The sequence below is a fragment of the Mobula birostris genome, chromosome 8 (assembly GCF_030028105.1).
Source record: "Mobula birostris isolate sMobBir1 chromosome 8, sMobBir1.hap1, whole genome shotgun sequence".
Taxonomy (NCBI): Eukaryota; Metazoa; Chordata; class Chondrichthyes; order Myliobatiformes; family Myliobatidae; genus Mobula; species Mobula birostris.
Genome location: NC_092377.1, coordinates 112,479,495 through 112,493,333, shown reverse-complemented (window position 1 = coordinate 112,493,333; position 13,839 = coordinate 112,479,495). Strand labels below are relative to the sequence as shown.

Here is a 13,839-nt window from a genome sequence, read left to right as displayed (position 1 = left end):
CCAACTGAACACATGAGAAAAGAACATGTCAAAAAGATAAGAAATTGAACTATAAACATCACTAAGAATACCTTATCTCTGGTAAATTATTGCAACAGTGAAGGGACGAGCGATGATGAGGTGAGTTCGGAGGATGAGCCAAGATAGTTTGTTGCAGAGTTGTTGCAGCTGGAGTTCTGATGCCTGCACAGACGGCCCGGAAGTGAGGTTGGATCACTCAGCGTGTTGAAGGAAGTCGAGGCCCGGGTGAAGAAGTTCCAATGCTCATTCAACTGGCCCGGGAGCCAGGTTGGATCGCTCTGGGCACTGGGCTGATCTGATTGGGCTGGGCGCCGGAATTTGAACCCAGAGCAAGTCACTGGGCAGCACAGTCTAGGCCCGGTATCCAGGTCCTACTGCAGGGTACAATTAGCTGTTTAGACAATTTAAACACTGGTCCAATTTGGAGGCAACAGCCGATTTTGCTCGGTCTCCGCGATGTCCATTCCTCTCTCCACAGCATGGAGACGTTCACTGTTCCATTGTTGGGTCCATTTAAACACCAGCCCAGAAAGGTTGAAAAGGCAGGGTGTCGATCACAGGACGAGAGCCAATTTTGCTCATCTCTATGGCACTGAGGCTGTGAAGACTGCCTCCGCTGCTGTGCTCCGTGCCTGCTAATATGATGAACTGACCAGCGAGGTTTTGGGCCTTCTCCAGTCTGCTCCAGGGTTCAAATCTGAGAACTCAATTTTGGTTCAGAAAGCTGTTGACCGTTTTAATTGTTTGCATGACTTGTATTTTATTTCCCCTCTTGCACATCGAATGCTGGTCTTTTATTTTTATTCTTTAATTCTTTTAATTGGGTTCTTTCAGGTTTCTTGTTTTGGGGCTACCCATGAGTAAGCAAATTTCAAGATTATATAATTTATACATTCTTTGATAATAAATGAATCTTGAATCTACATGTGTGAGGTCATTTCTCAGAACTGTCTGTGATGCAGAGATCTGCACATCACCTGGGAATCTTCCCAGCGCTTTATGCAATTTTCTATTTGTTATTGCTATTTGTGATATCTATTTCCCAGAGTGGGAATAGAAGATGAGGGAATGAGGAGAGAGAAACAAGTTACTGGAAGGAGAAATCAATGTTCACGCCATCAGGTTGGAGGCTACCTTGACGGAATATGGGTATTGCTCCTCCACCCTGAGAGTGGCCTCATCGTGGCAAAAGGAGGCGGCCATGGACCGACATGTCAGAACTGTAACGGGGATAGGAATTAAAATGGTTGGCCACCAACCATATTCAATCAGAGATTTTTTCTAAATTATTTGAAAGCATTTACTTTATTATTATTTGAAAGATCTACTTCCGAGGCGCCTAGGTGCAACTCGAGTAGCAGCAGTACTCTAAATGAATACGATTAAATATTCCCATTTCAGCCTGATACAGCTAAAAAGCACAACTGCTTTCAAGGTCAGTACAATCAACAAAGATGTCTTAATGCGTTTAAACAAACTATCACAGCTCAAAACTGACAGAAACAACACCGATTGTGGTCGGAAATGCCCACGTAAGATACCTCGGAGGAAACGCGGGTGCAGAGCGGGGTTATAAGTGCATTTAAGGAAACGGGGTTTTGAACTTCCTATACCCACTATATTGCTGACCTACGTGCAGTCTCTGGTGAATGAAATCGATGATCTCAGAGCTAGGGTGCTGAATCAGAGGGACATTAGGACTGCGTGTGTCCTTTGTTTCACGGAATTATGGTTAACCCCTTCTGTACCGGATGCAGCAATTCAGATCGACAGGTTTACTGTACACCGTCTGGATAGATCTATAGATTCTCTCAAAAGCAGAGGTGGAGGAGTATGCCTCATGATCAACTCTTCTTGGTGCACAAATATATCAGTGCTGTCCCAATTCTGCCCACCAGACCCGGAATATCTAGCAGTTAACTGCTGTCCTTTTTACCCACCATGGGAGTTCTCTGGGGTCATTCTGGTAGCAGTATACATTCCACCTCAGGCCAATGTCAATCAGGCTTTAGATGATCTGAGCAATGGGATCAACATACAGGAAACAGCACATCCTAATGCCTTCACCATCGTTTTGGGTAATTTTAACCAGGCCAGTCTGAAAAAAATCATTAAGCAATTACCATCAACAGATCACTTGCAATAACAGAGGAAACACCACAATGGACCATTGCTACACCACCATCAAGAATGCCTACCGTGCTATTCCACGCCCTCACTTCCGGAAGTCCGATCACCTGACTGTACTTCTACTACCTGAGTATAGACAGAGACTGAAGACTGCAGCACCAGTAGTGAGGACCAAGAAGGTATGGCCAAAGGAAGCACAGGAGCGCCTACAGGACTGCTTTGAATCGGTGGACTGGACTGTATTCAGGGATTCATCTTCGAACCTGGATGAGTATGCTGCCATTGTTACTGACTTCATTTAAACCTGCGTGGTTGAGTGTGTGCCTACAAAGACTTACTATACATTCCCAAAGCAAAAGCCGTGGATGAACCAGGAGGTATGTCATCTGCTGAAGGCTAGATCTGTGGCATTCAAGTCTGGCGACCCAGGCCTGTACCAAAAAACCAGGTAAGATTTGAGGTATGATTCCTGTCTTCTCCTATCATTTCGGATCTCCCCCTCCCCCTCCCACTTTCAAATCTCTTACTTGCTCTTCTTTCAGTTAATCCTGACAAAGGGTCTCAGCCCGAAACGTCGACTGTACCTCTTCCTAGAGATGCAGCCTGGCCTGCTGCGTTCACCAGCAACTTTTATGTGTGTTGCATGATTTGAGGAGGGCTATTTCAAGGACAAAGAGACAATTTCGAACGAAGTTGGAGGCAACATTGGATGCAGGTTTTGGCAAGACATTACCTCTTACAAAGTGAAACCCAATAGATTGAATGGCAGCAATGCTTCACTACCAGGTGAACTCAACACCTTCTATGCCCGCTTTGAAAAGGAGAACACAACTACAGCTGTGAAGATCCCTGCTGCACCTGATAACCTTGTGATCTCCGTCTCAGAGGCCAATGTTAGGCTGCCTTTAAAGAAAGTGAACCCTCGCAAGGCGGAAGGTCCCGGTGGAGTACCTGGTAAGGCTCTGAAAACCTGTGCCAACCAACTAGCAGGAGTATTCAAGGACATTTTCAACCTCTCACTGCTACGGGCAGAAGTTCCCCCTTGCTTCAAAAAGGCAACAAGTATACCAGTGCCTAAGAAGAATAATGTGAGCTGCCTTAATGACTATCGCTTGGTAGCACTCACATTGACAGTGATGAAATGCTTTGAGAGGTTGGTCATGACTAGACTGAACTCCTGCCTCAACCACTTCAATTGCCAATCGCCACAATAGGTCAACGGCAGACACAATCTTAATGGCTCTCCACACGGCTTTAGACCACCTGGACAACACAAACACATACGTCAGGATGCTGTTCATCGACTATACCTCAGCATTTAATACCATCATTCCCACAATCCTGATTGAGAAGTTGCAGAACCTGGACCTCTGTACCTCCCTCTGCAATTGGATCCTCGACTTCATAACCAGAAGACCACAATCTGCGCAGATTGGGGATAATATATCCTCCTCGCTGATGATCAACACTGGCACACGTCAGGGGTGTGTGCTTAGCCCACTGCTCTACTCCCTGTATACACATGACTGTGTGCTAGGCTTAGCTCAAATACCATCTATAAATTTGCTGACGATACAACCATTGTTGGTATAATCTCAGGTGGTGACGAGAGGGTGTACAGGAGTGAGATATGCCAACTAGTGGAGTGATGCCACAGCAACAACCTGGCACTCAATGTCAGTAAGATGAAAGAGCTGATTATGGACTTCAGGAAGGGAAGACAAAGGAACACATACCAATCCTCATAGAGAGATCAGAAGTGGAGAGAGTGAGCAGTTTCAAGTTCCTGGGTGTCAAGATCTGAGGATTAAACCTGGTCCGAACATATCGATGTAGTTATAAAGAAGGCAAGACAGCAGCTATACTTCATTAGGAGTTTGGAAGGATTTGGCATATCAATAAATGCACTCAAAAACTTCTATAGATGTACCATGGAGAGCATTCTGACTGGCTGCATCACTGTCTGGTATGGGGGGGTGGGGGGGCGCTACTACACAGGACTGAAAGAAGCTGCAGGGGGTTGTAAATCTAATCAGCTTCATCTTGGGCACTAGCCTACAAAGTACCCAGGACATCTTTAGGGATCGGTGTCTCAGAAAGGCAATGTCCATTATTAAGGACATCCAGCACCCTTTTCTCCATGTTACGATCAGGTAGGAGGTATAGAAGCCTGAAGGTACACTCTCAGCAATGCAGGACAGCTTCTTCTCCTCTGCTATCAGATTCCTAAATGGGCATTGAGCCCTTGGACACTATCTCACATTTTTTAAAAATGCAGTATTTCTGTTTTTTGCACTTTAAAAAAAATCTATTCAATATACATATAGTGTAATTGATTTGCTTACTTATTTTTTTTCTCTCTTCTATATTATGTACTGCATTGAACTGCTGCTGCTAAGTTAAGAAATTTCACATCATATGCCGGTGATAATAAACCTGATTCTGATTTTTGAAAATTTAAGGTACGTATTTATCCAAGTTCCATCCATGAATTCCCTTCCATTGGTATCAAAGGTGTCCAAGAGTCCAGATTCTCTAGCACTTAATGTGTTCCTAGTTTTCCTTGAGTAGGTCACAGGGTACCTCCCATATCATAAATTCAGCACCAAAACAAAAAAACGATTTTATTTCAGCTTTCCAGTAAATGTATTTTTTATTTTTAATATAGCACTGTACTGGCACTACATCATGTTAAAATGACGTCTGGTGACACCCAACGTTGGCAAGTCCAGAGTTTGTGGCCCCATCATTGTTGAGTACTGGGGTCGATATTGAAGATCAAAACTCAAATGTTGAGGACCAAAGTCAGTGAGTCCAGAATCAAGGCCAAATCTCTGAGTCTGCAAGTCCACTGGGGAAGTCAGAGACCCAATGTTTGCCAGTCCACTGGAGGCTGGAGGTCCCAAGCTGGAGGCCTATCTGTACGTGAGTGAGTGGGAGGAAGAAAGGAAAGGATCTTGGTTTGCTGCTGGTTTATTTTTGATGCTGCTGTTGCTTGTGTTCTGAACATAGTGGACATGCTTTGTTGGTGCTGGAATGAGTGGTGACACTTGCAGGCTTCCCCCGGCACATTCCTAGGACGTTAACACATTTCACTGTATGCTTTGATGTCCGTGTGATAAATGAATCTGAAATTATATCAGACCCCTGCTCACTGTTCTACCAGTTTCTTTTCATCTGGATCAGTGTCTTCAACCCCTCAGGTATACTTTTTGGAACATCAGCTCTAAACCCCCAGTAGTTGAGTTCTGAACTGTTCATTTCTAATTTTTCAGCACCTTGCGTTTCAAATTCTAATAATGGAAGCAGTGGACTTGCCAACACTGGGCCTCTGACTTCCCCGGTGGACTTGCAGACCCAGGGATTTGGCCATTTGGCCTTGATTCTAATAATTAAATAAACGCCAAGAATTAAAGAAAAGTGCTAGTTTCAGTAATGGTGACAGTAAGGCTGCAGTAAAAATCCATTTGGTTCACAAAACATACAACAGCACAACACAGGAAGAAGCTCTTTAATGAATGATGTCGATCTACCAAATCCCATGTTAGTCTGTAAACTATTCCCTGCCCGTTTGTATAAATGCCTCTTAAATCATTTCTCCTGGTAGAGTATTCCAGGCACCTACTATAGAAACTTGTCTTGTAAATCTTTAAAAGTATTTCCCTTCCTCCCTTAAGGCTATGCCCTCTAGTATTTGACAATTCCATCCTTGGGACAAGACTCTATCTTCACCTCTCAATTCTAAATGCTTTTATTGTGTCAAGAGGCCCTGATGCTCCAGAGAAAACTATCCAACTCTATGCAACCACCTCTTATAGCTACTACTCACCAATTCAGGCAACATCCTGGAAAAACCGTCTACAAAGTTACTACATCCTTCCTTAAGTTTGATGACCAGAAATGCCCTGAAGTTGTAATGTAAACTAAATGAAGTTTTATACAGCTGTACTCTGTCCAAAGTCCACCACTCCCCCAGCCGCCTTTAACATTGTATCCACTTGCATTTATTAAGTTTCAGGGTATAACAATCTGCCTGCTTACACAATGACCAGTCAGTAATTCTGCTACCCTCCAAATTATTACAGATGGCCTTAGTAACAACACTCACTTCCTACATCAAAAACATACATAAAATAAAATCCTTACATGGGTGGAATTTCTCCAGGTGCTGCAAATCCGTGCCACAAGATATTGCGGAGATTTAAACTTCGAGGTGACCCCAGGAACACACGCAGAACATTCATCTGCATTTGAGCAACACAAACCCATCATTTACTGCAATATGAGCTAATATACACATCACACAGAGCATTAAAGCCAGTCAGGCAAAGTTAATACACACTTAATATCTGCATGCCTAGTTGAAGGAGAAAAAAAATCTTGCTTTTACTTCATCAGCATGAAAAAAAAATTCTTACCACATTTTGTCCAAACACCGTAGCCAGCTCTTGTGAGGCTAACAGATCTCTCAGCAGAAAAGGACAATCTTTGCCAATCATGAGAAATACCTAATACACAAGAAAATCAGCCTACTATTAACAGCCATTCTTAGAAATGACATCTATCCAGAACAGATCTGCAGCTGGATCTTTTGTTTGAATTGACAGGTGTTAGAAACAGGGTCCTAGAAAAGTACAGCACAGGAACAGGCCCTTTGACCCAACTAGTCCCTGCTGAGCCATTGAAACTGCCTACTTCCATCAAGCTGCATCGGGACCATAGCCCTCCATACCCCAACGATCCATGTACCTATCCAAACTTCTCATAAACATTGAAATCAAGCTTTCATGAACCACTTGCACTGGCAGCTCATTCTACACTCTCTCAACCCTCTGAGTGAAGAAGTTTCCCCTCATGTTCCCCTTTAAAATTTTTCACCTTTCACCCTTCACCCATGACCTCCAGTTGCAGTCTCATCCAACCTCAGCAGAAAAAGCCTGCTTGCATTTACCCTATCTTTACCCCTCATAATTTTGTATCGCTCTATTAAATCTCCCCTCAATCTTCTACGTTCCAAGGAATAAAGTCCTAACCTATTCAATCTTTCCCTATTACTCAGGTCCTCCAGGATTGGCAACATCTTATAAACTCTCAGTACTCTTTCAACCTTATTTACATCTTTCCTATAGGTAGTTAACCAAAACTGCACACAATACTCCAAATTAGGCTTCACCAATGTCTTATACAACTTCAACGTAACATCCCATCTCAGAATCTGTGATACTGTCTCACAAGTCTTCAGTACATGCAGACACACGGGCATGCATGCACACATAACCATTTGCTCAACATTGGTAACAGGGTACTGAGAAGGAACAGACAAACCAATTATAAATTTGACAATGAGGTTTACCCACTTTTTGAACTATAGGCTTATGCAGAAGAAATTTCTGGAGAGGGCCCATTTACACTGTAAATTATTTATTAATTGTTGGCCTTGCTTTCAGCTGCCAAGGCCCAAGACTTCCAGCTTACATCTTCATATCTACATTTTTCCTCCCTCCTTGAAATTGTTCCTGAAAACACTACCACTTTTGACATATTTTTTACCGTGTATTTTGTGTCAAACCTGCAGACTTGTGTAAAGCCACGTGGGTATTTTACCACCTTAACTGTTCTGGATGCAGGTTATTGCAGTGAAGCAACTCGTCTAACAGGGTTACACCAGGGGTCCTCAACCTTTTTTGCACTGCAGACCGGTTTAACATTGACAATATTCTTGTGGACCGGCCGACCGGGGGAGGGGTGGGGGGGGGTGAGTAGGGTTGCAAACGGACAACAGCAGCAGTCAAATACATTGTGTTTACCCTGAGGAAGACTACAATGACCATGAAGCCTTGCGTGTGCGTGTACCTGCCGATGTTTCTCCCCACAAATCGTTTTTGGCGATTCTGTTCGGGGGGGGGGGTGTTAATCACGACCGGAATATAGGTGTTAAGTGGCTAATACACTCAATTTCGTTTCTAAAAGGGTTTCTCTAACGAATTTAATATTAAACACACAGTGCATATTTTCCTCGCAAGAATATAGTGATAAGTCAATTATCAGGGGAGCTTGAAGTAAGTGTTGAACAAACTTCCAGTAGAAGAGTTAGAGGCAGGTTCGAAATTATCATTTAAAGGAAAATTGGATAGGAATATGGACAGGAAAGGAATGGAGGGTTGTGGGCTGAGTGCAGGTCGGTGGGATTAGGTCAGAGTAGCATTCGGCACGGACTAGAAGGGCCAAGAGCGCCTGTTTCCTTGCTGTAGTTGTTATATTGTTATATAAGTCACTTATTAGTCAATAGCATCATTACATTTTAAGTAACGTTTGAATATTAAACACACAGCGCATATTTTCCCCGTATGAACATATAAAATCATTGCAACACACGAATATCGCTGAATCAGTGGGAGCCCTGGGCTTGTTTCCCTGCAACAAGACGGTCCCATTGAGGGGTGATGGGAGACAGCGATACTCAAAGGGGGTTCCTTATGTCCTGTCTATTCTGCAATTTAGTTTTCGTTGCATTCATTGCAGAAATATGTTGGAAATGGAAGCAACGTTTTCAGTGCTTTCGTGGCTATCTCAGGATATTCAGCCCTGACTTTGATCCAGAATGCTGGCAGGCAGAGATGTGATGTCAAACATACTCTTCAGCCCGCCGTCATTTGCAAGCTCGAGGAGTTGATCTCCTTCCCGCACTGACATGGATGACGCGCGGGTAATGACCTCGTGTGCGTTCAAGCTCAACAGTGCGTGACAGGGAATGAGGAAAGGTGCAGGTGACTCATATCGCCAAATCATATCGTTTCTTCGCGGCCCGGTAGCACATACTTTGCCTCCGGTACCGGTCCACGGTCCAGTGGTTGGGGACCGCTGGGTTATACTACAACCTATCCTGTCCTTTGCAAACAGCATTTATCTTTGATGTACTGCAATTTGCCTACCACTAAAACAAGTCTACAGGAGACTTCATCTCCCTGGACCTACACATATCTCTGCAGCATCTGGCCAGTAAAGATACCTACACTAGACAACTGGTTATTGGAAAAGGATCTAGTGCTATCCCAGCGTACATGACGAATAAACTCTTCTCGGGTTTCTAGCTGGGTACAAGTATCAATTATAATTAATGTTTTGATGACAAACTTTGCCATCTTCTGCAGGAATGATGCATTGAATAATAAAATTCCAAGGAAATTCTTCTCCAAACTCCCACACCTGGGACTCAACACCCCTCTTTGCAAATAGATTCTTGACCTTCTGACCAACAGACTAGAACCATTAAGGATAGGCAGCAACACCTTCACCATGATTACTCTCAACACTGGTGCTCCACAAGTATGTGTCGTCAGGCCCATACTCTACTCCCTGTACATTCACAATAGTGTGACCAGATTTTGCCCAACTCTATCTTCAAGTTTGCAGACAATACCACCATAGTGGGTCATATCTCAAATAATAAGTCGAAGTACAGAAAGGAGACAGAGAGCTCAGTAACATGGTGTCATGACAACAACCTTTTCCCCAATGTCAGCAAAACATGATCTGGTCATTAACTTCAGGTTTGAGAGGGTAATCACCACCAACAGTGTGTCCTGATCCAATCACATTGATATCACAGCCAAGAAAGCTCAATAATGCCCCCACTTCCTCAAGAGGCCAAAAAAATTCAACATTCCCCATGAACTCTTATTAATTTTTCAATCAATGCATTACAGAAAGCATTTTATCTAGTATCTAAATACCTAAAGGCTTGGTATGGAAACTGCTCTGCGCGTGACCACAACAAGCTGCAGAGAGTTGTGGACACATCATGGAAACCAGTCTCCTCTTTATGGACTCTGTCCAAACTTTTTGCTGCTTCAGTAGTAAAGCAGCCGGCATAATTAAAGACTCCATCCACCCCAGACATCCCTTCTTTTCTCCTCTCCCATCGGCCAGAAGATACAAAAGCCTGTAAGCATGTACCACCAGGCTCAAGGTTACTTCCTACAAAGTGAAATCAAGCGACGTAGGTGACAAGGTTATGCTCTCAGTGGAGCTCAATACCTTTTATAGTTGCTTTGACCATCAAAACATAGAGTCACTTTCATAAACTCACACAGCTCTGACAATCCTGTGATTCCAGGTCTCTCAGGCCGACGTGAGAGCATCCTTCAGGAACCTGTGCTAGTCAACTGACTGGAGGGTTCACCAATATCTTAAACCTCTACGTTTGGCAGAGTAAGAGTTCTTTTATATCAGTGCCTAAGAAGAATGTGATAACACGCCTCAATGACTATTGTTCAGTAGCATTTACATCCACTGTGATGAAATGCTTTGAGAGGTTGGTGATGAAACATCTCTACTCCTGCTGGAGGAGGGACTTGGATCCACTCCAACTTACTTACCGTCACAACAGGTCAACAGCATTGGCTCTTCACTCAACCCTGCAACATCTGGACAGTGAAAGTGCATACATCAGAATGCTCTTCATTAACTACAGCTTGGCATTCAATACTATCATCCACTCAAAACTAATCAACAGGCTTCAAGACATTGGCTTCAATACCTCCTCTGCAGCTGAATCCTTAACTTCCTCACCTTCCCAGTTATTTCAGATTGGCAACATCTCCTCTACAATCACCATCAGTACATAGCTACTGCTCTACTCACTTTACACTAATGAACGCGAGGCTGAGCACAGCTCCAATGCCATAGTTAAGCTTGCTGCTGATCACACCACTGTCATTGGCTGGATTGAAGGTGTGTGATCAGTATAGAGGGAGATTGAAAATCTGGCAGGAGGTTGGGGCTGAGAGGAAAATTGGATCAGCCATGATGAAGCGGCAGAGCAGACTTGATGGGCCGAATGGCCTAATTCTACACCTATATCTTGTGTTTTTTTTAATTTACAGTGAATACCTGGAAGAAAATGTACCTCCTATATAGTGACAAGTATGTACTTTTGTGGCGACCCACTTTCCAGCGCACACGAACCCGGCTCACAAAACAGCGCGCGCCGGCAGAAAGGCTGGCCCCAAAAAGGGCGCCAGGCCATCTTTACCAGCAGGGGGAAAAACCCGCGCACGGGAAGGGTCTGCAAATATGCTTTCTCCACAGCAATCCCACCCGGGGAGGGTGGGAATGGGAAGGCTCTAAGGGAGGCCGCGAAGTTTGAATAAATCGCTTTTTTCGCAACTACAACTCACCGACTACGTGTCGTTATTCTAGCGCTGTGTGTAGCACACCGCTACACTTTGACAATAAATTACCTTTGAACAATTATCAGAAACTTGAACATTAAGATGGACTCTTGACCTCAATCTACTTCATTATAATCTTAAACTTTATTCTGCATTATTATTCTTTTACCTTCTTCTACCTCAGGAGAAGGAGGGAAATGGGCAGCCAGTGCTGAGTACCCCTCTGGCTGTTCCCCTCAGTAGTAAGTATACCACTTTGGATACTGTCAACCTACCTTGGGGAGCCGTAGCAAACAGGTCTGTGGCAGGGGGTCTAGCCCCATGGCGCAGAAGAGAAGAGAGGTGAAGAGACTGCAGTGTGATAGCAGATTCCATAGTTAGAGGAATAGAAACGAAATTCTGTGAACGCGATAGAGACACCCAGACGGTGAGGTGTCACCCAAGTGCCATGGTCAGAGATGTCTTGAATTGGATCGACAGTATTCTAAAGGAGGAGAGTGAGCAGCCAGGTGTCTTGGTACATATTGACACCAATGACATAAGTAGGAAAGGTGAGGGATGTCCTGAAGAAAGAATTTACGGAGCTAGGTAGACAGCTGAAAAGTAGGACCATCAGGGTATTAATTTATGGATTAATCTGTGCCATCCATCAATGAAGGCAAGAACAGGAGCATTTGGAAGAAGAATGTGTGGCTGAGGCACTGGTGCAGGGGGCAGGGTCCTGATTTCTGGATCACTGGGATCTCTTCTAGAGAAGGTACAACCTGTACAAAAGGGACAAGTTACACCTGAACACGAGGAGGACCAATATCCTGCAAACAGGTTTGCATGAGCTGTTCGGGAAAGTTTATGCAGGTCGACCTTCACTAATCCTGCACCATTGGGACCTGAGGAGTGCCGGATTAGTGAAAATGCTGAATTACAGAAGGATCACATTAAGCATAATCAGTGCCGGATTATCAAAGGAACCGGATTACAGGTAGTCGGATTAGTGAAGGTCGACTGTACTACTTTGGCAGTGTCATAGGGCTGAGGATGGGGTAGTTGGTTTACAAACACAGGAAGTGTGTAGTAAGACTGCTGGCAAAGACAGGCTGATGATGGAACAAAATTGTAGTCAACGGGATGAGTTGCAATGTAAAAGCGAACAGAATCAAAAAGGGAGAATACAGGACTGAAGGTGTTATATTGGAATGAACACAGTATAAGGTTGATAAACTTGTAGCACAGTTACACGTTAGCATGAATAACATTGTGGGCATTACTGACACTTGGCTGAAAGAAAATTGTAGCTGGGACATTGTATTAAAAGGACACGCAGGTAGGTAGAGGGTGGGGTGGCTCTGTTGGTAAAAAATTAGATCAAATCCTTAGAAAGAGATGACATAGGATCGTTAGGTGAAGAATTGTTGTGGGTAGAGTTAAAAAAAACTGCAAGGGTTAAAAAGACCCTGGTAGGAACAATATATAGCTCTCCAAACAGTGGCAAAGATGTGGTCTACAAATTACAACAGGAGATAGAAAATGCTTGTCAAAAGGGTAACGTAATGATAGTCATGAGGGACTTCAATATGCAGGTAGATTGGGAAAGTCAGATTGGTGCTGGATCCCAAGAGAGGAGTTTGTAGAATGCCTACAAGATAGCTTTTTAGAGCAGCTGATGGTTGAGCAGACTAGGGGACCAGCTATTCTGAATTAAGTATTGTGCAATGAACCGGAATTGATTAGGGAGCTCAAGATGAAGGAACCCTTAGTGGCCAACAATAATAAAATGATAGGATTTACCCTGCATTGTGAGGAGAGGCAAAAGTCAGATATATCAGTATTACAGTAACATAAAGGGAATTACAGAGAGATGAGAGAGGAGTTCGCCAGAATTGATTGGGAAAGAACAGTGGCAGGGATGACGGCAGAGCAGCAAAGGCTGGAGTTTCTGGAAGCAATTCAGAAGGGGCAGAATAGATACATCCCAAAGAAATATTCTAAAAGCAGGATCATGCAACAGTGGCTGACAATAGAAGTTAAACCAACATAAAAGCCAAAGAGAGGGTATATAATAGAGCAAAAAATAGTGGGATGTTAAGAGGATTGGGAAGCTTATAAAAACAAACAGAAGGCAACTAAAAAGTCAGTAAGGAAAAGATGGAAAACAAAGGTAAGTTAGCTAATAGTATTAACGAGGATACCGAAACTTTCTTTAAATAACATAAGTGTAAAAGAGAGGCAAGGGTAGAGATCAGACCACAGGAAAATGATGTTGAGAGGTAGTAATGGGGGATAAGGAAATGGAGAATGATCTGAATAAGTACTTTGCGTCAGTCTTCACTCTAGAAGACACTAGAAGTATGCGAAAGTTCAAGTGTTTTGGGGGCAGAACAGAGTGAAGTTTCTATTACTAGGGAGAAGGTACTTGGAAAACTGAAAGGTCTGATGGTCTACACCCAATCGTTCTAAAAGAGGTGGTGAAGAGATTGTGGAGGGATTAGTAACACACATCAAAGTTGCTTGAATTTCC

At 43.6% G+C, this 13,839-nt stretch overlaps 1 protein-coding gene across 2 annotated transcripts in view; it reads right to left on the bottom strand.

Moving 5' to 3' along the window:
* The window catches only part of LOC140201608 (endoplasmic reticulum membrane-associated RNA degradation protein-like), a 73,023-nt gene that overhangs the window by 43,090 nt on the left and 16,094 nt on the right, over window positions 1-13,839 (bottom strand). For both annotated transcript variants that reach the window (XM_072265976.1, XM_072265977.1), the window contains exons 5-6: window positions 6,570-6,659; window positions 6,298-6,395 (exon numbers count right to left, since the gene is read on the bottom strand). In XM_072265976.1, coding sequence (XP_072122077.1) covers window positions 6,298-6,395; window positions 6,570-6,659 — 188 coding nt within the window. The remainder of the gene's footprint in view (window positions 1-6,297; window positions 6,396-6,569; window positions 6,660-13,839) is intronic.